The sequence below is a fragment of the Coregonus lavaretus genome (assembly GCF_964263955.1).
Source record: "Coregonus lavaretus genome assembly, chromosome: 5".
Taxonomy (NCBI): Eukaryota; Metazoa; Chordata; class Actinopteri; order Salmoniformes; family Salmonidae; genus Coregonus; species Coregonus lavaretus.
The window spans coordinates 30,221,911-30,248,635 of record NC_139992.1 but is presented as its reverse complement, the minus strand read 5'-3'; the positions used below and the strand labels follow the sequence as shown (position 1 = coordinate 30,248,635).

Below are 26,725 nucleotides of genomic sequence, written 5' to 3'. Positions count from 1 at the left end.
CTTCTCCCCCGATTGCTCAGTTTGGCCGGGAGGCCAGCTGTAGGAAGAGTGTTAGTGGTTCCAAATTTCTTCCATTTAAGAATGATGGAGGCCACTGTGTTCTTGGGGACCTTCAATGCTGCAGACATTTATTGGTACGCTTCCCCAGATCTGTGCCGACACAATCCTGTCTCTGAGCTCCACGGACAATTCCTTCGACCTCATGGCTTGGTTTTTGCTCTGACATGCTATGTCAACTGTGGGACCTTATATAGACAGATGTGTGCCTTTCCAAATCATGTCCAATCAATTGAATTTACCACAGGTGGACTCCAATCAAGATGACAAACATCTCAAGGATGATCAATGGAAACCGGATGCATCTGAGCTTAATTTCGAGCCTGACAGCAAAGGGTCTGAATACTTATGTAAATAAGGTATTTCTGCTTTTTATGAGGTATTGTGTGTAGATTGCTGAGGAAATTGTTTTATTTAATCCATTTTAGAATAAGGCTGTAACGTAACAAAATGTGGAAAAAGTCAAGGGGTCTGAAAACTTCCATATATATGTCTGGTTAGACTGTAAACTCTCCTTCCAGACTCACATTAAGCATCTCCAATCCAAAGTTAAATCCAGAATCGGCTTCCTATTTCGCAGCAAAGCCTCCTTCACTCATGCTGCCAAACATGCCCTCGTAAAACTGACTATCCTACCGATCCTTGACATCGGCGATGTCATTTACAAAATAGCCTCCAACACTCTACTCAGCAAATTGGATGTAGTCTATCACAGCGCCATCCGTTTTGTCACCAAAGCCCATATACTACCCACCACTGTGACCTGCACACTCTTGTTGGCTGGTCCTCACTACATATTCGTCGCCAAACCCACTGGCTCCAAGCCATCTATAAATCACTGCTAGGCAAATCCCTGCCTTATATTAGCTAATTGGTCACCATAGCAACACCCACCCATAGTATGCGCTCCAGCAGTTATATCTCACTGGTCATCCCCAAAGCCAACACCTCCTTTGGCCGCCATTCCTTCCAGTTCTCTGCTGCCAATGACTGGAACAAACTGCAAAAATCTCTGAAGCTAGAGACTCTTATCTCCCTCACTAACTTTAAGCATCAGTTGTCAGAGCACCTTACTGATCACTGCACCTGTACACAGCCCATCTGAAATTTGCCCACCCACCCAACTACCTCATCCCCATATTGTTATTTATTTTGTTCATTTGCACCCCAGTATCTCTATTTGCACATAATCTTCTGCACATCTATCATTCCAGTGTTAATACTAATTGTAATTATTTTGCACTATGGCCTATTTATTGCCTTACCTCCATAACTTGCTACATTTGCACACACTGTATATATATTTTCTGTTGTATTTTTGACTTTATGTTTTGTTTTACCCCATATGTAACTCTGTGTTGTTGTTTAATCGCACTGCTTTGCTTTATCTTGGCCAGGTCGCAGTTGTAAATGAGAACTTGTTCTCAACTGGCTTTCCAGGTTAAATAAAGTTGGAAAAAAATATATATATAAAAATATATATCAAAGATCAAACGACTATGTTAGGCTACAAATCTTTTTATACAGCTGAAGCAAGTCCACACATTGTTTTCAGGAAATATATATTTTCTAGATTAGTCATATTTATCTTAGCTACCTTAGAGTTGTTTACTTTGCAGGCTGACTAGCACCTATTAAGTTGCAATGCCACATAATCTAAAATAAATGTTCCATCTAATCTCTTTTCCAAAAATTACTGTCACGTGATTTACAAATTATAATTTTCATTCCCCCGATTGAACAGAATTCCAACTATTACAATTGTTTCGTAAAAATGTTGTCCCTGACAAAAAAATAATCTTGTTCAACCGAGAGTTGTCTGTTCTTTCAACCAATCGATTGGTCGAGACTTAAGATACAGTTGAAGTCGTAAGTTTACATACACTTAGGTTGGAGTCATTAAAACTCGTTTTTCAACCACTCGACAAATTTCTTGTTAACAAACTATAGTTTTGGCAAGTCGGTTAGGACATCTACTTTGTGCATGACACAAGTCATTTTTCCAACAATTGTTAAAACAGATTATTTCACTTTGTATCACAATTCCAGTGGGTCAGAATTAATTGTATCACAATTCCAGTGGGTCAGAAGTTTACATACAAAGTTGGCTGTGCCTTTAAACAGCTTGGAAAATTCCAGAAAATTATGTCATGGCTTTAGAAGCTTCTGATAGGCTAATTGACATCATTTGAGTCAATTGGAGGTGTACCTGTGGATGTATTTCAAGGCCTACCTTCAAACTCAGTGCCTCTTTGTTTGACATCATGGGAGAATGAAAAGAATTCAGCCAAGACCTCAGAAAAAAATGTGTAGACCTCCACAAGTCTGGTTCATCCTTGGGAGCAATTTCCAAACGCCTGAAAGTACCACGTTCATCTGTACAAACAATAGTACGCAAGTATAAACACCATGGGACCACGCAGCCGTCATATCGCTCAGGAAGGAGACGCGTTCTGTCTCCTAGAGATGAACGTACTTTGGTGCGAAAAGTGCAAATCAATCCCAGAACAACAGCAACTCAGTCCACTCAGACAGGCGTGAATCAGACAGGTGTACCATGTGACACACATTTCTTTAGATATACAGTGGGGGAAAAAAGTATTTAGTCAGCCACCAATTGTGCAAGTTCTCCCACTTAAAAAAATGAGCCTGTAATTTTCATCATAGGTACACGTCAACTATGACAGACAAAATGAGAAGAAAAAAAAAATCGAGAAAATCACATTGTAGGATTTTTAATGAATTTATTTGCAAATTATGGTGGAAAATAAGTATTTGGTCAATAACAAAAGTTTCTCAATACTTTGTTATATACCCTTTGTTGGCAATGACACAGGTCAAACGTTTTCTGTAAGTCTTCACAAGGTTTTCACACACGGTTGCTGGTATTTTGGCCCTTCCTCCATGCAGATCTCCTCTAGAGCAGTGATGTTTTGGGGCTGTCGCTGGGCAACACAGACTTTCAACTCCCTCCAAAGATTTTCTATGGGGTTGAGATCTGGAGACTGGCTAGGCCACTCCAGGACCTTGAAATGCTTCTTACGAAGCCACTCCTTCGTTGCCCGGGCGGTGTGTTTGGGATCATTGTCATGCTGAAAGACCCAGCCACGTTTCATCTTCAATGCCCTTGCTGATGGAAGGAGGTTTTCACTCAAAATCTCAGGATACATGGCCTCATTCATTCAGACGGATCAGTCGTCCTGGTCCCTTTGCAGAAAAACAGCCCCAAAGCATTATGTTTCCACCCCCATGCTTCACAGTAGGTATGGTGTTCTTTGGATGCAACTCAGCATTCTTTGTCCTCCAAACACGACGAGTTGAGTTTTTACCAAAAAGTTATATTTTGGTTTCATCTGACCATATGACATTCTCCCAATCCTCTTCTGGATCATCCAAATGCACTCTAGCAAACTTCAGACGGGCCTGGACATGTACTGGCTTAAGCAGGATTTGAGTCCCTGGCGGCGTAGTGTGTTACTGATGGTAGGCTTTGTTACTTTGGTCCCAGCTCTCTGCAGGTCATTCACTAGGTCCCCCCGTGTGGTTCTGGGATTTTTGCTCACCGTTCTTGTGATCATTTTGACCCCACGGGGTGAGATCTTGCGTGGAGCCCCAGATCGAGGGAGATTATCAGTGGTCTTGTATGCCTTCCATTTCCTAATAATTGCTCCCACAGTTGATTTCTTCAAACCAAGCTGCTTACCTATTGCAGATTCAGTCTTCCCAGGCTGGTGCAGGTCTACAATTTTGTTTCTGGTGTCCTTTGACAGCTCTTTGGTCTTGGCCATAGTGGAGTTTGGAGTGTGACAGTTTGAGGTTGTGGACAGGTGTCTTTTATACTGATAACAAGTTCAAACAGGTGCCATTAATACAGGTAACGAGTGGAGGACAGAGGAGCCTCTTAAAGAAGAAGTTACAGGTCTGTGAGAGCCAGAAATCTTGCTTGTTTGTAGGTGACCAAATACTTATTTTCCACCATAATTTGCAAATAAATTCATAAAAAATCCTACAATGTGATTTTCTGGCTTTTTTTTTCTAAATTTGTCTGTCATAGTTGACGTGTACCTATGATGAAAATTACAGGCCTCTCTCATCTTTTTAAGTGGGAGAACTTGCACAATTGGTGGCTGACTAAATACTTTTTTTCCCCACTGTATTTGCCACAGCTCAATTTAAAAAAATCTGTCGACCAACAGCCTATCGACCAAACAATCGACCAGTCGACTAAATGAGAGAGAGATAGAAACAGCAAAAGGGTGAGAGAAGGGGAGACAGCGGTAAAACTAAATATGAGAGAGGCTTTGAATGAGATCCAGTCATATTCTCGCTCTCAGTGATGATAAATGGGTTTTGCCTGCTCTTGCCATGGTCTATGTGGCCTAGCGCTGTGAAGCCTGCTCTGTTCCGCTCTGTCAGCCTGCCTACCTCTGCCAGGTTCACTGATCTGTCTGGAGAAACCCAGAAACCCTGACATAGACAGACTGCACTACTGCTCAAAATCAAAACACACCCACTCACAAACACAGATGGCTGATGATTGTTTGAATTAGATACAAAAACTGTAAATATTGCATCTGGAAAAACTAAAAGTACCTGATTGTCACAAAGATTTTGTAAAGAAAACTAAGAGCATAGGAACTGGGAATGACAAGAAAAAGAGTGATTAATTTTTTAGGCCTAAGGGTTTGAGCCTTGCTCTCTCCCATGCCTCATCTTCTAATCGTTAAACAGGTGAGAGCAGAGAGTGGAGCAGTCAGACAGTTGTTCTCACACATACACACGCACCTCTGGAGACAAATCCCAACATGATGGAGGGCTAGACCCAGAAACGAGGCTGCAATCCATCAGGCTGAAGAAAGAAAGAATGAAGTGTACGCACACACCTTCCCCGACACACACAGACCTCCCCAACATCAAGGACAAGAGTCAGAGTGGTCGTTCTACACTAGAGGGCAGCCTCTCCCCCGATAGATAGCTGTGTGATTGAGAGAGGGATGAGTAGATGAGGTTTGAGCGAGAAAGAGAAAGAGCGACAGAGCAATGGAGGTTTGAGCGAGCATTGTTGGTGGTGAAAGGACAGATCAATGGCTATGTAGTGCTGTGATGTCACAGAGGGGAGACCAAGGCAAAAAACCAGGTCGGCCACCTCAACCACAGGACAACACAACCATCCATCTCTGTCAACACCTCTCTCTCTGTCTGTTCACTCGCTCCCTCTAGGCTTTCACTTTCGCTCTGTCAATCGATCTGTCTCCCTCACACAATCTCCCTCTTTCTCGCTGTCTGTTTTGCCCTCTCTCCCTCCCTGTCTCTTAATTATGGCCTCTGAATTAAGTTAATATTTCATCGCTGGCACCATGTGTCTGGCTAGTCAGTTTGGATATGTAATAAAGCAGCAACAACTCCATTTAAAAAGCAGGTCCCGACTGCTGGCCTGGTGTAATCACTGTTGACAGGTTTAGAATCACTGACTGTACCCTGCTGCCTGACACGGCCTCCATCCCTCCACCCCACTCTCTCTGTCATCCTCCTCCCCAGGACTCTAGAATAATACAATAGGACAGATGAAGACATGTACTGGTATATGGATGGCTTTAAATCCTCTTATAACCTCACAAGATGGAGCCACACTGGATTGCTGCCGTTTTGAAAGCTTTGACCCAACTTTGCTATTTTGTGATTATTTTGTTGTTTATTTTTACAAAATGTATCCGCTATTATTTCTTATAACCGACAAGAACTCTTGAACATCAGATCGGCAGCTACTTACCCCAATTCCAGCTTCTACTTCGACTCATCTGCCCTGCTCTCTCTGTAACTCCAACCCAATTTTCGGGCTACCCGAAGGGGAAACGCCGGCGTTACAGAGGCAAGAGAGAGGAGATCCTGGTGAGATTAACGCGAAGGGAAAACCGGCTACATCTTCCCTCCATTCTACTGGCTAATGTACAGTCACTTGATAATAAGATGGATGACCTCCGATCACAGATTTGCTTCCAACGGGACTCTCGGCCCTTACAAAAATTTACAATGGTACCACTATGCTATTTTTATTCATACTATGGTACTACTATGATACTTTCACTTATACCATGGTATAGTCTGAATCATGGATATGTACCATGGTTTTAGCTTCGAAGTATGATGGTACGGCCATGATCCTAAATAATACCCTGGTATTGCCTTATTTATACCATGGTATAGATGTGGATCATGGAAATAGCATGGTTTTAAACTACATTAAATATTCAACCATGGTAATGCACAATTATGATAAATGGTACCAACAATTATCATATGGTACCTCCTTTATTAATTGTGCGTTACCATAGTACAATGGCAGTATGTTTTAAATAAATAAACCACCCAAGGTCAAAAGAGGTTGGTTGGCATTATATTGATAAATTTATATACCAGTATAGGCAAGTTTCTGATAAAGTCAGAGGCAGGCTACTATTGTTGTTCCTAGTTGGTCTGTAACATCAAAGAAAAAGATGAACAGTTGCTGTGAAAATGGGTAAATATTTTCTGTATTAATAGTACAGTTTTTTTGCTCATGTTTGGGTTCCCCGTGTTGCCAACCTGAAATGTGGGAGAATGTGAGATATATAGTAGCCTAATCTTTGGCATTTTGTAATAATTTACAGTATTTATAGTCAAGGGGTGTTGTGCTTGTTTCGGCCCACAGAGAGAGCCGCTCGCTCTAGTAGTTGCTTCTCGCGCTAGACTGCCTAGTCAGTGAGAGAACTGAAAACTGAAGAGAACCACAAGATAAACAAAATATTATTTTAACATTACCATCACGGTGAGCGAGTTATAATGCATTGGATATGAACCACCAAGTTAAGCGGAGTGTGATGATATAGCTAATTGTAATTTTTTTATGATGTTTTGATAGTTTAATTAATTTATAAAAGTCTGCTAGCACAGAAGCTAACGTCCGCTAAAGTTAGCTCCAGTCAAGCTAGCCTGTCGTAGTCATGGCGACAGGACCAACGAACAATCACACAGTGTAAACAAAGGGAAACTTGCTTCAATTCAGCCACAAGAGCATTAGTGAGGTCGGGCACTGATGTTGGGCGATTAGGCCTGGCTCGCAGTCAGCGTTCCAATTCATCCCAAAGGTGTTCGATGGGCTTGCCGTCAGGGCTCTGTGCAGGCCAGTCAAGTTATTCCACACCGACCTCAACAAACCATTTCTGTATGGAACTCGCTTTGTGCTTGGGGGAATTGTCATGCTGAAACAGGAAAGGGCCTTCCCCAAACTGTTGCCACAAAGTTGGAAGCACAGAATCTTCTAGAATTTCATTGTACACTGCTCAAAAAAATAAAGGGAACACTTAAACAACACAATGTAACTCCAAGTCAATCACACTTCTGTGAAATCAAACTGTCCACTTAGGAAGCAACACTGATTGACAATAAATTTCACATGCTGTTGTGCAAATGGAATAGACAACAGGTGGAAATTATAGGCAATTAGCAAGACACCCCCCAATAAAGGACTGGTTTTGCAGGTGGTAACCACAGACCACTTCTCAGTTCCTATGCTTCCTGGCTGATGTTTTGGTCACTTTTGAATGCTGGCGGTGCTTTCACTCTAGTGGTAGCATGAGACAGAGTCTACAACCCACACAATTGGCTCAGGTAGTGCAGCTCATCCAGGATGGCACATCAATGCGAGCTGTGGCAAGAAGGTTTGCTGTGTCTGTCAGCGTAGTGTCCAGAGCATGGAGGCGCTACCAGGAGACAGGCCAGTACATCAGGAGACGTGGAGGAGGCCGTAGGAGGGCAAAAACCCAGCAGCAGGACTGCTACCTCCGCCTTTGTGCAAGGAGGAGCAGGAGGAGCACTGCCAGAGCCCTGCAAAATGACCTCCAGCAGGCCACAAATGTGCATGTGTCTGCTCAAACGGTCAGAAACAGACTCCATGAGGGTGGTATGAGGGCCCAACGTCCACAGGTGGGGGTTGTGCTTACAGCCCAATACCGTGCAGGACGTTTGGCATTTGCCAGAGAACACTGGTGCGGTTGGCCCTGGGTTCCTCCTAATGCAAGACAATGCTAGACCTCATGTGGCTGGAGTGTGTCAGCAGTTCCTGCAAGAGGAAGGCATTGATGCTATGGACTGGCCCGCCCGTTCCCCAGACCTGAATCCAATTGAGCACATCTGGGACATCATGTCTCGCTCCATCCACCAACGCCACGTTGCACCACAGACTGTCCAGGAGTTGGCGGATGCTTTAGTCCAGGTCTGGGAGGAGATCCCTCAGGAGACCATCCGCCACCTCATCAGGAGCATGCCCAGGCGTTGTAGGGAGGTCATACAGGCAAGTGGAGGCCACACACACTACTGAGCCTCATTTTGACTTGTTTTAAGGACATTACATAAAAGTTGGATCAGCCTGTAGTGTGGTTTTCCACTTTAATTTTGAGGGTGACTCCAAATCCAGACCTCCATGGGTTGATAAATTTGATTTCCATTTATAAATTTTGTGTGATTTTGTTGTCAGCACATTCAACTATGTAAAGAAAAAAGTATTTAATAAGATTATTTCATTCATTCAGATCTAGGATGTGTTATTTTAGTGTTCCCTTAATTTTTTTGAGCAGTGTATTTTGTAGGGTTAATATTTCCCATCACTGGAACTAAGGGCCTAGACCGAACCATGAAAAACAGCCCCAGACCATTATTCCTCCTTTACCAAACTTTACAGTTGGCACTATACATTCGGGCACGTAGCGTTCACCTGGCATCTGCAATATTCTTTGCTTTTCAGAAACACGTCTCTCAGACAAGATACCCCCCACGGCTTTCCAACTCGATGGATTCTCCATTCACCGGGCGGACAGGACAGAGGAGTCGGGGAAATCGAAGGGGGGAGGGGTTTGCCTCTTCATCAAGTCCAACTGGTGTGCTGATTCCAGCCCGGTGGAAGTGTCGACCCACCGTTCACCCGTCTTGGAATAACTGATGGTCAAATATGCCAACCCTTCTACCTCCCAAGGGAGTTTTCAGCTGTTATCGTAACTGCTGTATACATTCCACCTCAGGACAATAACAATAACAAGCTGGCCCTTAACTAATTGTACAAGGCAATAAACAAGCAGGAAAACCTACACCCAGAGAATGCCTTTCTGGTTGCCGGCGATTTTAATTTGGCGTCACTAAGACACGTGACGCCCAACTTCCATCAACACGTCTCCAACGCCACTATGGGCGATAAAGTCCTAGACCACTGCTATTCTACCAACAAGCAAGCATACAAGGCCCTCCCTCGTAAGCCATTTGGCAAATCAGATCATGACTCTGTACTCTTGCTTCCTGTGTACAAGCAGAAGCTGAAACATGAAGTACCCGCGATTCACTCCGTTGAGAAATGGTCACCAGAATCAGAGGTTATGCTACAGGACTGCTTTACTAGCACTGACTGAGAGACTCCTCCGACAACATTGATGAGCTAACCACCTCTGTCACCAGCTTCATTAGAAAATGCATCGGCGACGTTGTACCCACGGTGTGGGTTCGCTGCTTCCCCAATCAAAAGCCCTGGATTAACACAAGAGGTTGGCGCTAAACTAAAGAACATGGCTACCGCACACAGAGCTATCGTAGACAACCCTGATGCTACGGCCGAAGACGGGAATAAGTACAAGAAAGCCCGCTATGACCTCCGCAGAATGATCGAACGAGAAAAAGGACAATATGGGAAAAAGATGGAGTCATATTACACAGCCTACGACACCCACCACATGTGGCAGGGGCTACAATCCATTATGGATAACAAAGGACGGCCCAACCGTGATCTGCCCAACGATGCCTCTCTACCAGACGAACTCAATGCATTTTATGCACGCTTTGACAACAACAACATCGAGCCTGGTGTGAGGGCCGTCACCGACCAATAGGATTGGGTGATCTCGCTCTCCGAGGCTGACGGGAGAAGGGTCTTTAATCAGGTCAACACCCGCAAGGCCGTGGGCCCCGACTGTATTCCAGGGTGCGTTCTCAGAGCATCCGTAGAACAGATGGCAGTCACATTCACAGTAATTTTCAACCTCTCCTTGTCCCAGTCTGTAATCCCCACATGTTTTAAGATGACCACCATCATTCCTGTTCCTAAGAACTCTAAGGCTTCGTGCCACAATGACTACCGCCCTGTAGCCCTCACTTCTGTAATCATGAAGTGCTTTGAGAGGCTGGTTATGGCACACATTAAACTCAATCATCCCAGACACCCTAGACCCACTCGAATTAGCATACCGCCCCAACAGATCCATAGACGATGCAATCTCAATTGCACTCCACACTGCCCTCACCTACCTAGATAAGAGGAATACCTATGTGAGAATGCTGTTCATTGACTACAGCTCAGCGTTCAACACCAAACTCGTCACCAAGCTTAGGACTCTGGGTCTGAACACCTCACTCTGCAACTGGATCCTGGACTTCCTGACGGACCAATCTCAGGTGGTGAGGGTAGACAACATCACCTCCGCCACGCTCACCCTTAACACAGGGGTGTGTGCATAGTCCCCTCCTGTACTTCCTGTTCACCCACGACTGTGTGGCCAAGCATTACTAACACCATTATCAAGTTCGCTGACAACACGACGGTGGTAGGTCTGAACACCAGCGATGATGAGTCAGCCTACAGGGAGGAGGTCAGTGACCTGGCAGTGTGGTGCCGGAGCAACAACCTCTCCCTCAACGTCAGCAAGACCAAGGAGCTGATCGTGGACTACAGGAAACCGGGGGGTGAGCATGCCCCCATCCACATCGACGGGGCGGCAGTGGAGCAGGTAGACAGCTTCAAGTTCCTCTGTGTCCAAATCACTAAAGATTTCAAATGGTCCAAACACACATGCACAGTCATGAAGACGGCACGACAGTGCCTCTTCCCCCTCAGGAGGTTGAAAACGTTTGGCATGGGCCCTCAAATCCTCAAAAGGACAGCTGTACCATTCAGAGCACATTGACTGGCTGCATCACTGCTTGGTATGGAAATAGCACCGCCCTCGATCACATGGCTCTACAGAGGGTTGTGCAGACAGCCCAGTACATTACTGGGGCCGAGCTCCTTGCCATCCAGGACCTCTATATCAGGTGGTGTGAATAGTAGGCCCGGGAAATTGTCAAAGGCTCCTGAACAGCTTCTCTCCCCAAGCAATACATTTACATTTTAGTCAATACGACTGATAAATAGCTACACGGACTATCTTTATTGACCTTTTATTTCAATCTTCCACTGTCTCTATGCACACTCACAGGGCCCTACACACTAACACACACACCAACACTCACTCTGCTCATTCACACATAATATGCAAATACATTTATATTGGCTCTACACACCCGCACACCCCCTCACAAACAAGCTGCTGCTACTCTGTTTATCTTATATCCTGTTGCCTAGTCACCGTACCCCTACACATATCTACAATACCGTTCCAAATTTTGGGGTCACTTAGAAATGTCCTTGTTTTCGAAAGAAAATCAATACAGTGTAGACATTGTTAATGTTGTAAATGGCTATTGTTGCTGGAAACTGCTGATTTTCATTGGAATATCTACATAGGCACACAGAGGCCCATTATCAGCAACCATCAGTCCTGTGTTCCAATGGCACATTGTGTTTGCTAATCCAAGTTTATCATTTTAAATGGCTAATTGATCATTAGAAAACCCTTTTGCAATTATGTTAGCACAGCTGAAAACTGTTGTGCTGATTAAAGAAGCAATAAAACTGGCCTTTGTTGAGACTCGTTGAGTATCTGGAGCATCAGCAAATGTGGGTTTGATTACAGGCTCAAAATGGCCAGAAACAAATCACTTTCTTCTGAAACTCATCAGTCTATTCTTGTTCTGAGATGTGAAGGCTATTCCATGCGAGAAATTGCCAAGAAACTGAAGATCTCGTACAACGCTGTGTACTACTCCCTTCACAGAACAGCACAAACTGGCTCTAACCAGAATAGAAAGAGGAGTGGGAGGCCCCGGTGCACAACTGAGCAAGAGGACAAATACATTAGTGTGTCTAGTTTGAGAAACAGACGCATCACAGGTCCTCAACTGGCAGCTTCATTAAATAGTACCCGCAAAACACCAGTCTCAAAGTCAACAGTGAAGAGGCGACTCCGGGATGCTGACCTTCTAGGCAGAGTTGCAAAGAAAAAGCCATATCTCAGACTGGCCAATAAAAATAAACGATTAAAATGGGCAAAAGAACACGGACACTGGACAGAGGAAGATTGGAAAAAGTGTTATGGCCAGACGAATCGAAGTTTGAGGTGTTCGGATCACAAAGAAGAACATTTGTTAGACACAGACCAAATGAAAAGATGCTGGAGGAGTGCTTGATGCCATCTGTCAAGCATGGTGGAGGCAATGTGATGATCTGGGGGTGCTTTGGTGGTGGTAAAGTGGGAGATTTGTACAGGGTAAAAGGGATCTTGAAGAAGGAAGGCTATCACTCCATTTTGCAACGCCATGCCATACCCTGTGGACGGCGCTTGATTGGAGCCAATTTCCTCCTACAACAGGACAATGACCCAAAGCACAGCTCCAAACTATGCAATAACTATTTAGGGAAGAAGCAGTCAGCTGTTATTCTGTCTATAATGGAGTGGCCAGCACAGTCACCGGATCTCAACCCTATTGAGCTGTTGTGGGAGCAGCTTGACCGTATGGTACGTAAGAAGTGCCCATCAAGCCAATCCAACTTGTGGGAGGTGCTTCAGGAAGCATGGGGTGAAATCTCTTCAGATTACCTCAACAAATTGACAACTAGAATGCCAAAGGTCTGCAAGGCTGTAATTGCTGCAAATGGAGGATTCTTTGACGAAAGCAAAAGTTTGAAGGACACAATAATTATTTCAATTAAAAATAATTATTTCTAACCTTGTCAATAACTACATGTCCTATGCATTTTGCTATATTTCCTATTCAAACACATTTCATGTATGTTTTCATGGAAAACAAAGAGACCCCAAACTTTTGAATGGTAGTGTACCTCCATCACTCCAGTATCCCTGCACATGTAAATATGGTATTGGAACTTACTTTTTAAATATTTCCTTTATATAGTGTGATTACTTTGTGTATTTCATATTTCCTATTCTTATTTATTGTGTTTTTTTATAGTAATATGTTGTTATTGATTATTGCATTGTTGGGTTTTGAGTTTGCAAGAAAGGCATTTCACTGTACTTGTGCATGTGACATTGAAACTTGAAAAAAAAAGAAACTCGCCACAGGTTGTGTATCAACTGAGTCCCTTCTTTGGTCATGAGTTGTCCCGGTTACATGTGTCTATTGGTCATGTGTTGTCCCGGTTACATGTGTCTATTGGTCATGAGTTGTCCCGGTTACATGTGTCTATTGGTCATGAGTTGTCCCGGTTACATGTGTCTATTGGTCATGAGTTGTCCCGGTTACATGTGTCTATTGGTCATGAGTTGTCCCGGTTACATGTGTCTATTGGTCATGAGTTGTCCCGGTTACATGTGTCTATTGGTCATGAGTTGTCCCGGTTACATGTGTCTATTGAAAATGGAATGGGTGGCAAAAAGGCGAACCTGTTATGGTCTTTGCCTTTCAAATCGGACATGGTCTTTGACATTCAGCACCTCACTTACCCCACTCCTACACCCTCATATGTCTCGGCACGACCCTGAACCACCTCATGACTTATAGCTCACCTCAGGTTGTATAGACCAGACAGATAGTCAGTGACACTAAGCCTCACAAAATGATACAGCCACTGGGCTGAATCAGCGCTATCACAATGACTCAAACAATAGCATTGACTCCCAGGAAGGTATAACCTCACTAAGACACCTTCACCTCTGGCTCAGGCACAACGACAGAAGATGGAATCACTAAGGCGGAACAGACAGCACACACACAATCAAAGGATATTCAGAGCATTACAAAAGCCGACTGCAGGGAAAATCATCAAGGGTACAAAAGGGCTAAGAGCGAGTCTAACAACACGTACACACGCGCGCACACACACCTGAGCAGCTCCAATGCAACTCTTTACCAATCTGCCCCCATGCCTTTCCAGGACAGAGCTGATAAGACAGACAGATACTGCAGGACTGACAAAGAACAAGACCTTGAAACTTACAGGAGAACAAGTGGGAGTCAAAGCGTGAATAGAACTTTTAAATCCTTCATAGAACTTTAAATCCCCCATAGAATAGCCCGTAGAAGTTAAAAGCATAACCCATAAAACTTTACAATCGGCCATACAAATGCCCATAGAAGAACTATACCAAAGCTACTGCCGTTACACCATTATGGCCTTGGATCACAAGTTAAAGCACCATCTCATCTCAAAGGTGTACAGTAGAAGTAAAAATAAAAGCATAATTTCAGTCCCTTGGATTATGCACGGTGGCCACTGGCCAGATGGCTGAGTTTAGTTCCCCATCAGCTATTCATATGGCATCGTTAGAACAACACCGCAGATGTTTCACTGCCTGCTTTCTCAGATGGAGTTCATTACCACAGAGCTGTGAACTGTGTTTAATTTTTATTTTTTTTAAGAGGATGTCTTTATTTTAGCAAGGTGAGACAGGGAGGTCTTGTAACCCAAAGCAATGATACAGGGTCAGATATCTTTCACACCAAATGGTTTAGTTCAGGATTGGGCTGCACCTATGTGGTTGAGTGGTAACATTCCTACACAAATCACATATCAGAGCTTCAAAGGTTGTGGGTTCAATGATCCCTACGACCACCATTCCTACAGGCATCTGATCTTAAATCTGTAATTAATATCCAGCAACATACCAAGGTCAGTGTTGGGTCCAGCCAGGACCTGTCTGAACTTGTCCAGGCGGGAGGCCTCTCTCTCTGTCATGGCTGGGGTCCCGGAGGTGTTTTGGTCAGCCATACGAGCCACCATGGGGATGGTGGGCCGGTGGGGAAGGGACTGCTGTCTGTGGAGCGACGCTCTCTCTCCGGCCGCATCTGGATAAACAGAGAGAGGGGAGATATACTGAGAACAATAAACACGCAGACACACACACAAAGATGCACACACGCAAAAACACACAGACAAACATGCACACCTGTTGCAAGCACCTTTCCTCCGAGCACACTCATTGAAAACACACGTCACACAAACAGACACACAAACACTGTGTAACCCAACCACCTTTCTCCACTCCAGCAACAGCAAACCCCCATTACAGACAATTACAGGGCAGAGTAGAGTTTGTTCCCAGCAACAGAAGATAGAGGTCAGTGGAGGACACTCAGAGAGGGTGTAGAGTGCTGCAGGGACGAGGTCAGGCCACTCTCTGTCTGTCTGTCTGTCTGTCTGTCTGTCTATCCATTAGCAGAGAGCAGCCTGAGTGCAGGCTGGGTGCTGATGCCTAATGATAGCCTTGCAGTGGGCCATTATCTAATGTAGGACCAGGCAGCTGGGTCCACAGACAGACAACAACACATCAGAAGGCAGGGAGGAAGAGAAGAGAGAGCGTGGAGGGAGGGGAGTGCCAGGTTAGACAGACGGGAGTGTAGAGTTGGGGGTAGAGAGGAGCTACCAGACAGACACAACAAGATTATAGTGATGTGACTAAAGGAAAATGAACACCAAGGTTTTATGTGATGAGTTGAGCTCAAGGCGGCAGCTTGATTTGAACACAGCATGCAAAGGGGAGTGTGTGAGTACTATCACTTCGTGCAGACAAAGAACAAGAAGAGAGGGGGTAGCTATTCAGGCACTGCATTATCACCATGATTGATCATTTACCCAAACACTACAGTAGACTCAATAATAGAGAGCAGAACAATCAGAGACAATATGTGGTCTCGCCCAGCAGGAAGGGGAGTGTGTGAGCAGTGGGCAGTGTGTGTGCGTGCGTCGGACGTGCGCGTCTGTCTTCGTGCGCGTGTGTGTGTACTGAACAACACAGATGAATGGAGCAGACAGTGTCTCCTCCATGGAGATAACTACTGGAGTTAGGGCTGCTACAGGCTGCTGTCTTATCTCCGGCACCACCACAGACAGACAGCAGGCAGCTGTTCCCTACTACACAACACAACACAAACCCCACCCTCTGCTGCTATTGCTGTTACCACACTAACGAATGAACATGAAAAGCCTAGCAGGCTCATAGCAGAGGCAGAGGAAATATTGTGTATAGAAGGAGTGGGTGGAGACTGGAGACAGAGGAGAGGATGGACTCTATGGAGTGGGGTTCCTCCTTTCAAGATTCCTTCCTTGTTAGGCAGTTGTTCCACACATCTGTCACTTCCCCTGACAATCACATTTGTTTGTCTGTCGATTGATGGATAGAGAGAGGGAGCGAGACAGAGAGAGGGGAGAGAGAGACCGAGAAGAGAGAAACGTGCAACAGATGTCTACTTACCCTTAGGTGATCCGATGGGGGCCTCACTCAGTGACTTCACCAGTCTGCCATCGCCGAGCGGGCTGGGCTCAGAGGCAAACGACACCTCGGGGGTCGATTCCTCCCCTTCCTCTTCCTCTTCTTCCACCTCTTCCTCATGCGCCTCCTCTTCCTCTCTCTCCTCCAGCTCTGACGCGTCGGCATCGTCCTGTCTCTGCTTCTCCTGCTGCTTGCTGTGGTTCTCAATCACCTGCATAATGATAATAACAATATATTTATTTTCTTACTCCTTAAAAACTGCTTAATGTATTATAAGAGCTTATGTTAATAGAAAAAGGGCTTATGAGTTGTATGTTCACATCATACAAATCACCTTGTTGGCGGTTTCCATGACGACCTCAATGTTGAGGTTCTGTGCGGCCATGGCGAGCAGCTCGTCGTCATCGTCCCCCACGTCCCAGGCATCGCTGGTGATGCTCTCAAACTCCTGGAAGGTGGTGGCTTTCTTTGGCTTCCCTCCCGGTATCATCTGGGGCTTGTTGCCCGCCTTGATTAGACTGAGAGGGAGAAACATAAGGAGAAGTTTAGGATACAAGAAGTCATCCAAAACATTAAAGACGACATCAAAAGCCCAAAATGATACATGTATTTTCAATTCATGTGTGGTCCTCTGTAGCTCAGTTGGTAGAGCACGGCGCTTGTAACTCCAGGGTAGTGGGTTCGATCCCCGGGACCACCCATACACAAAAATGTATGCACGCATGACTGTAAGTCGCTTTGGATAAAAGCGTCTGCTAAATGGCATATTATATTATTATTTTAATTATTATGTTATTTTTAGCAGAAGGTGGAAGAGGTTGGTAATAACGGTGAATTGAAGGTCGGGTGAAAAACTTAGAAAGGATGAAAGATTAGGACTGGGAGCCAAATTCACTCTGGAAGGGCAACTTCACAAACATCCCTCAACTGTTCATTAGATGGCAGTAAGATTCAAATGCCAAATACGGTTTGTCAAAAAGTACCTACTTCAGCGAAAGAGCATACCCTTGTACTAAATTCAAATAATGCATGGCCGTTTTTGTTCCATTTTCACATTTTTCCATTTGCTCAATTGAGGGTCTTTTTTTAGGTTCTATTAGTAAAAGACTGCAGCTGTGCCCTTGATATCTACAGGCTACAGATGGATATTCTCACGTTGACGCAGCGAGCCAATGTTGAAAAGAACTGACTGACGATAATGTTGGAGAAAAAAACGGAATGACGATAATGAAAGAAATTAGACAATCACAAATATATTCCGCAAGGACAATCAATGAGTCAGCATCTATTAAAATTATTTCAAAAAGGTTATTGTAAAAGGTACACAATCATAGTGCAGATTAAATCAATTAAAAATACATTTTCTCACAAAATACCTTCCTTTGTGTATGAGAGACGTTTTCTTCAGAGAGAAAAATGTAATAAAAACCCAATTTAATTTATCATTTTTCCTCTAATGTCCATGAGACTGAAAATTGAAAAGCAGCGCGGGTGGAAGGAGAGAGGGAGGGGGGACCCTTCCTTTCCATCTTATTATTTCCATTCAAAACCAAGCATTAGCATAACAAAAGCAAAGCCAAGTTCAATATGACTCTACCTGTGACTAGGCCACTCCTGAAAGGTGATAAAACTATGGAAGTCAGCCTAACAATAACAAGTAAATGAAATATACCCCTTTGTGGACATCAGCCACATGATTAGACTTGCTGCACTTTAATCTCAACCGCAAAGCAACAAAAGCCTACTACTGAAGATCAGCTGCTTCATGTGTTTCCACTCCCTCCTTGTAAACCCACAACCAACAGTTGCGAGAATATACTTGGTATACTGGTATGTGAGCAGATGTGTGGAGTTTCAGAACTGTGCTAGACTGGACTGGGCTGGACTGTGCTGCACAGCTCAGAGAGCCAGTAAAGAGTTTACCTTGGATCTGTGTGAGTTAATCTAACAGATGTCAAATGGGGATAGGACAGATCCTAAACAAATATATAGCGGGTGTCAGGCAGCCTGAGAAGTAAGCCCTTCTAGGTGCCAGTGTCTCTGCATTACCATCGAAAAGGACCCATGAGCACCAACATGTGAAGTTCACAGGCGCATATAAAACTGTGTCAAATGAAAGCTAAGAGTATATATTTTGGAGAAATTAAGGCATAGATACATTTTTCAACCATTTTCCATCTTAAAGATGAGGCATGAGTAAAGGCTTTGATTTCTGGATAAACAAATGGAAAAGGAGTCTTAGGAAACATCTACCAGAAAAAGATATTAAACGGTATTAGAAATACATCAAAACACAATCATGTTGACGTATAGACCCCTGCCAACTAATATCAACACTTATATTTAATATTGGAGAAATTGTTTACCTTCTGTAAGTTTAAGAAATATTGTCTTGTGCCTTGTAATTCTGTTACCAAAAACTGACATATCTTTAAGATATTTTCAAATTTCTCTCCCTCATAAGGAGGGAGGATAATGAAAGTTCACAGAAGTAACAAGTAATGGTAGATTAGTTAGTGATTTTACTTATATATCAATTTTGTTTACTAATAATTAAGTGATTAAAACTCGTAATCCATTACCAAATTGGTAAAGGGATCACCCAAAAAAATCAGTAACGGAATTACTGCAACTGAATTGGCTACAATTGGAAATAATAAGTCACAAACCACAGTTGGGTCACCTTATATTTTCCTCCCTTCCACTGTCACACTGTTATGTTCAGCTCATAACTGATTTCTTTGTCTTTCAGTTGTCTGGTGGTCAAACCAAGAGTGTTAAAACAGTTTGAGTCCCAGTTAATGTCACCTCTTCCAGCTCTTACTGACACCTACCCATGATCCCCCTCTCTTATAATTTACTGTAACCAGCATCCTCACCCACTGAGCACCAACCAACACCGGACGTTCATGGACATTGAAAAGTAGTTCACATTTGGGCAGGCCACCCTGGCCTTGATGTTAACATCCACAGACAAAACGGACTTGACCAAATCATAGACATAAGTTTGGATAGCACAGTGCAGTACAGTTGAGTGAGTAGAGTACAGTCCAATACAGTAGTACAGTATAATATAGGACAGTACAATACAGTACTATACTTTACTGAACTCTACTCTGCTGTATTGTACTGCACTGTCCTCTGCTGCGCTGTAATGTTCAAACTTGTAAAATATGACGAGAATGACATTCATATCCATAATTATGCATTTCTGTGTAGTACAGATCAGGGACCCATGTTGTAATGTTATTACCATAATTCTGTTACCGGGTGTAAATCCACTTCACTTACTGTAGTTCAATAACCAAAATAAATAAATAAATAACTCAAAGTGCCATGTCATAGCTGACACCCCATTCTTTCTGCAGACATCTTTGAATCTTAATTCGGAGCAGATATTTATCAGAGTGTTTGGAAAATGTGGTCTCATAAAAACCTGAGTGAGATTTTACCATAGTTCCATTACCAAAGTCATTGTGCATAGATTTGTATGGTTTGGTCAACTTTGAAATCAATGTATTTTTTTTGTTTTGCATACATTTGAAAGTGAAAAAACTAAGTCAAAGCATAATTTTGTTACTGTGGAATTGCCCTTTAGCCAATTTGCTGTTGTCTTGGCAAGGCAACAATGTAGCTAGTGTTGATTAAACAGTTAAACAGCCAGGCTAAAGTGGCACGGCTATAATTCCTTATCCTCAATCAAGTCAAACGGGTGCTTAAAAAGACAGTAAAACAAGGACATGCAGTGTTTCTGTAATTACAATAGCCATAACGCATCGATCACACCGATAGCGTCATTGCGCAAAATGGTATGCAGCATCATCTGGATATGTTTGCAACAAAAGTTCAACATTCACCTTCTGCTACCATTTCTGTCAAGCTATACAATTTGATGCATACGTTCGATAAATACAATATATGCACCACACAGAACGCACTGCAACTGTCTCTGCAATGCAATGCTGCAAGAAAAACGCAGTGTTCCATTGGAAATTAATGTACTTCTGGTGTACAAAAATGCAATGTCGCTGTCGGTGTGTTTGAGGCGTAAGCAAGTTATAATAGCATTGCATTTTTGCCTCAGCATTTCCTGAAAGTTGTAAACACACCCAGTTTATTGACTAGATTTTCAGGTCAGTTCACTACTCCAACCTGAATGGCCATCTTAAATCCCCTATCAAAGGACCAAAGCTACCTACATACCAGAGAGCAACAGTCACCATTCATTAATTATAGAATATGTCCCAAATGGCACGTTAGGCCTCCTGTAGCTCAGTTGGTAGAGCATGGCGCTAGCAACGCCAGGATTGTGGGTTCGATTCCCATGGGGGGCCAGTATGAAAAATGTATGCACTCACTAACTGTAAGTCGCTCTGGAAAAGAGCGTCTGCTAAATGACTAAAATGTAAATGTATTCCCTATATTGTGCACTACTAGAAGGAAATGGGGTGCCATTTGGGACTCAGACATACTGTTGGGCCTATACAGTACAACTAATCAGACACTTACTTAGCATGCAGAAGAGGGTCGAAAGGAGGATGTTGAGCACCATACACATGTTGTATGCTGTGGAGAGGAAAGAAAACACAATGACCTATTGCTATGTTTTGACAAGAAATCTACTGAATTAATGTATTACTGTGTTATAGTGAACAGTGGATAACATGTCAGTCAACTAATGCCTTGATACAGTTAAAGTGCACTCCAATAATGAGCAAATTCATAGAGCATTAATGAGCAGACTAACTTTGGTTTACTCAGGTTTCATTTGAAAGCAGCTGTCAACAGTAGTTGGCAATGTGATGCCCCATTTGATTATCTGATGAGCTAGCTAGCCTAAATGTGAAGTTACTTGAAACTTGGCTACACATCAGAAAGAAGTTCAATAAGTCGTCTTGTTATTTCATTGTTTGTGTGTTTACAATACGCTCTGACAAAGAGTCAGTTCAATCAGAAAAGGCTTCTAGCTAGCTAAATGAAAACCCTAGTAAGTTAGCGAACTAGCTAGCTAGGAATGTTAGGAATTCCTAGCTAGGAATGTTAGCTAGGAATGAGCTAGCTGGTTAGCTAAGCTAGCTGTTTACCTATCCGACTAACTTATACTAGCCTTTAGCTAGCAAATGGCTGCTGATGTGTTCTCTGCACTCACTGTCGCAAGAGTATGCGCACGTTTGACAAAAGTATGACATAAAGCAAGAAATCATTGTTGATATGTGAAAAATAAAATGTTAACGTTACAGTCAGTGTGAACTGTATTTTCAGATTCAATAGTGCAACGTAGCTAGCTATCAAGCTAACAAGCAGAGAGCAAATGTAGCTAGCAAGAAGGAACACGTCACTTACCTGCCAGGCACCTTAGCTGTGTTTCTTTTCCAGAATTGTTTCTTGTTTCCATCAGTTGACATTTTCTTTCCCCGGTACAATATGTCATATACACAAAAATCCGAGTGTTGTTAGCTATAGTTTTTAAAACGTCTAACGTGTGTTTATTTACACCTAGTTCCCTCCTCCAAAACTCAGAAAGTCGCCATGTTCGATCTGAAGTCCTCTGAGCAAGCGCTGCAGGGATTGGTCCGTTTCACATTGCCCAGCCATCGCCCAATCACAAGTACGATCTACAGTAAGTGATTTGAGACGCGTGTTGACGTCAGCTTCCACTGGTGTCAGTTGCTGCATTCATGTGCTAGTCGGAACTAGAAACTCTGAAATGTCCGACTTACTAACAGGTTGTAGTAATATACGAGCCGCATTCGAAGAATCAGCAAGTCGGAAATGTCCAAGTTCCCACCAGCTTTGTGAACGCGTCAAGTGTCGCGGAGATATAATGCCGCGTTTCACGTCCTTGTCGGAACTAGGAATCTCGGAAATACCCGACTTCATTGAACGCAGCACGTCATTAACTACAACCAGTTAGCAAAAAAGTATTTAGTCAGCCACCAATTGTGCAAGTTCTCCCACTTAAAAAGATGAGAGAGGCCTGTAATTTTCATCATAGGTACACGCCAACTATGACAGACAAAATGAGGGAAGAAAATCCAGAAAATCACATTGTAGGACTTTTAATGAATTTATTTGCAAATTATGGTGGAAAATAAGTATTTGGTCAATAACAAAAGTTTCTCAATACTTTGTTATATACCCTTTGTTGGCAATGACACAGGTCAAACGTTTTCTGTAAGTCTTCACAAGGTTTTCACACACTGTTGCTGGTATTTTGGTCCATTCCTCCATGCAGATCTCCTCTAGAGCAGTGATGTTTTGGGGCTGTCGCTAGGCAACACGGACTTTCAACTCCCTCCAAAGATTTTCTATGGGGTTGAGATCTTTGCCCCACTTGAGCGTTCACGTCCTTGTCGGAACTAGGAATCTCGGAAATACCCGACTTCATTGAACGCAGCACGTCATTAACTACAACCAGTTAGCAAGTCGGATATTTCCGAGTTTCCTAGTTCAGACTAGCACTTGAAAGCGGTATAATATGAACGGTCAGTGTGGATGACAGATGATAATTTTATGTATAGGCGGCAGGAAGTCTAGTGGTTAAGAGCGTAGGGCCAGTGATTGAAAGGTCGCTGGTTCGAGTTCCCGTGCCAACTAGGTGAAACATTTCGATGTGCCCTTGAGCAAGGCACTTTAACATAATTACTCCTGTAAATTGCTCTCGATAAGAGCTTCTGCTAAATGACTAAAATATATAGATCAAAAGCAGCAATAAACATGTAAGATCAGTACAGGGCTGGTTCATGACATAAGTGGGCACTTAGGGCCCCTGACCCAATATATATATATATATATATATATATATATATATATATATATACAGTGGGGAAAAAAAGTATTTAGTCAGCCACCAATTGTGCAAGTTCTCCCACTTAAAAAGATGAGAGAGGCCTGTAATTTTCATCATAGGTACACGTCAACTATGACAGACAAAATGAGGGGAAAAAATCCAGAAAATCACATTGTAGGACTTTTAATGAATTTATTTGCAAATTATGGTGGAAAATAAGTATTTGGTCAATAACAAAAGTTTCTCAATACTTTGTTATATACCCTTTGTTGGCAATGACACAGGTCAAACGTTTTCTGTAAGTCTTCACAAGGTTTTCACACACTGTTGCTGGTATTTTGGCCCATTCCTCCATGCAGATCTCCTCTAGAGCAGTGATGTTTTGGGGCTGTCGCTGGGCAACACAGACTTTCAACTCCCTCCAAAGATTTTCTATGGGGTTGAGATCTGGAGACTGGCTAGGCCACTCCAGGACCTTGAAATGCTTCTTACGAAGCCATTCCTTCGTTGCCCGGGCGGTGTGTTTGGGATCATTGTCATGCTGAAAGACCCAGCCACGTTTCATCTTCAATGCCCTTGCTGATGGAAGGAGGTTTTCACTCAAAATCTCACGATACATGGCCCCATTCATTCTTTCCTTTACACGGATCAGTCGTCCTGGTCCCTTTGCAGAAAAACAGCCCCAAAGCATGATGTTTCCACCCCCATGCTTCACAGTAGGTATGGTGTTCTTTGGATGCAACTCAGCATTCTTTGTCCTCCAAACACGACGAGTTGAGTTTTTACCAAAAAGTTCTATTTTGGTATCATCTGACCATATGACATTCTCCCAATCCTCTTCTGGATCATCCAAATGCACTCTAGCAAACTTCAGACGGGCCTGGACATGTACTGGCTTAAGCAGGGGGACACATCTGGCACTGCAGGATTTGAGTCCCTGGCGGCGTAGTGTGTTACTGATGGTAGGCTTTGTTACTTTGGTCCCAACTCTCTGCAGGTCATTCACTAGGTCCCCCCGTGTGGTTCTGGGATTTTTGCTCACCGTTCTTGTGATCATTTTGACCCCACGGGGTGAGATCTTGCGTGGAGCCCCAGATCGAGGGAGATTATCAGTGGTCTTGTATGTCTTCCATTTCCTAATAATTGCTCCCACAGTTGATTTCTTCAAACCAAGCTGCTTACCTATTTCAGATTCAGTCTTCCCAGCCTGGTGCCGGTCTACAATTTTGTTTCTGGTGTCCTTTGACAGCTCTTTGGTCTTGGCCATAGTGGAGTTTGGAGTGTGACTGTTTGAGGTTGTGGACAGGTGTCTTTTATACTGATAACAAGTTCAAACAGGTGCCATTAATACAGGTAACGAGTGAAGGACAGAGGAGCCTCTTAAAGAAGAAGTTACAGGTCTGTGAGAGCCAGAAATCTTGCTTGTTTGTAGGTGACCAAATACTTATTTTCCACCATAATTTGCAAATAAATTCATCAAAAATCCTACAATGTGATTTTCTGGAGAAAAAAAATCTCTATTTGTCTGTCATAGTTGATATGTACCTATGATGAAAATTACAGGCCTCTCTCATCTTTTTAAGTGGGAGAACTTGCACAATTGGTGGCTGACTAAATACTTTTTTTCCCCACTGTAAATGCATGCTCAACTCTCAAGTTGAAGTTGAACTTAGCGGCTGCTAAGAAGGGAGCAGTAGCAAACCACAACACTGCAGCCAAGGCAGCACTGGTCCACACCTGCCCTGAATGTCGGGTGAATAGTGTTGGTTGGTACTGTACGTGCCTGCTCTCCATGTAGGCTATTGTACTGGCCTGTGTGGTACAGTCTCATATTTGTAGTAGTTTGTTGCAACGTATTGCTTAGTTTATATTTGTGTCAACATTGAATTCAATCTAAACCAGAGATTAACTTCCTCCATCTCCTATGGGAGACTGGAAACTCGCGAGGAGTAGGAGATCGGGGAGGCAGTCTGGCCACCCTTCATCTATCCGAGAAAATCCGATCCAGCTATCAAACATCTTTGCCCCACTTGAGACGGACCTACAAGCCCCAGGAGTCAGCACGGATCCTGGGTGTATGCCAACAGCCGGCGGCCGCCCAGTGGCACCCTCCCCCACAGCCACCGCAGTTCAGCAGGTCTCTTCCCATCGGATTCCATCACAACCACCATCATTGTGGGCAACTCGATGGTGAGAGATTTTGGCCTGCATACGAACTGTGGACCGACCAAGGTCCACTGTCACCCAGGAGCCTGTGTCCATGACATCAACTCCCTCCTGCCCACGGTTCTGACCAACTATTCCAATATTGACACCATCGTCACTCACGTAGGTTTTAACGACCTTCGTTTTAGGCGATCTGAGGGAGGACTGCAAACATTTTTTAAACACCCTCGCTAGCACAGGGAAGATAATAATTATCTCTGGCCCCCTCCCGTGCTACCAAAGGGGTTCGGAACGTTTCAGCCGACTCTTTGCCCTGAACGAGTACCTGAAGAAACTTTGCAAGACGGGAATGTCTCTTTAATTTGCTGTGGGAGCAACCAGCACTTTATAAAAGAGATTGGATTCACCCTAACCGCAGGGGTTCCAGGATTATTTCCAGCAACATCGCAAACTGTTTTAGAGACTGACGGACAGGGTCTGGTAGTACTCATTTACATTTACATTTTCGTCATTTAGCAGACACTCTTATCCAGAGCGACTTACAGTTAGTGAGTGCATACATTTTTCATACTGGCCCCCCGTGGGAAACGAACCCACAACCAGGGGCGGTGTGTTCATTAGGGCGATATGGGCGACGCACTGCCAAACGGGAAAAGGAAGGGATTTTTTTTCTAATCAATTATATCACAGCAACAGTAGTTTTCAGTGTTCTAATCTAGACGTCTGATCTGCCACTAAATGTCCAATCAGGCTAAAGTCGTGCTTCAAATGGCCCCGCCCGTTTTGGGGCGATTTCAGTCAGGTTGAAAATCGCCCCAGAAGTCTCTCAGACTCTCATGTAAAATCTTTTTTTTTTCAAATATCAGAGCTTTCAATACAATCTCTGTGGGTTCCGGGAGGGCTTGCACTTACGCTCTTTCGTCATACGTAACATAACCATGAACATAACTAAGAAAAGAGCGGGTAGCAGCGTCAATCAATTCACGTACTACTGTGAAGATGGCTAGCGTTCAGTGCAACTCGATTGTCTCTTTGAAAGAAGTTCATTTTTGTCGGCGAACAAATCAAGATAAATTGGCAACGAAACAATTAGGACCTCCCAGACCAAATTTAATAATTCAACAGGTTTCTACTAAAGGGGGAAAGTCCTACTCCCGAGGATTTTCCAAAAATTGGTACGAACGAAAAACCTGGCTAGCAGGCTGCGATGTAGCTAATGCAGTCTTCTGCTACCCCTGCTTACTCTTTCACCCTGAAGGCGGCACGGCAGACAGCACCGCTTGGACAGCGACTGGTGTAACGGACATGC

At 43.6% G+C, this 26,725-nt stretch overlaps 1 protein-coding gene across 1 annotated transcript in view; it reads right to left on the bottom strand.

Moving 5' to 3' along the window:
- The window catches only part of LOC311129131 (TBC1 domain family member 22B-like), a 193,745-nt gene extending 171,735 nt beyond the window's left edge, over positions 1 to 22,010 (bottom strand). Inside the window, exons 1-5 of the mRNA XM_084161423.1 lie at positions 21,804 to 22,010; positions 20,970 to 21,026; positions 16,795 to 16,978; positions 16,443 to 16,671; positions 14,857 to 15,036 (exon numbers count right to left, since the gene is read on the bottom strand). Of these exons, the coding sequence (XP_084017549.1) occupies positions 14,857 to 15,036; positions 16,443 to 16,671; positions 16,795 to 16,978; positions 20,970 to 21,026; positions 21,804 to 21,865 (712 nt within the window). The 5' untranslated portion in view covers positions 21,866 to 22,010. The remainder of the gene's footprint in view (positions 1 to 14,856; positions 15,037 to 16,442; positions 16,672 to 16,794; positions 16,979 to 20,969; positions 21,027 to 21,803) is intronic.
- Between the last annotated feature and the right edge of the window lie 4,715 nt (positions 22,011 to 26,725).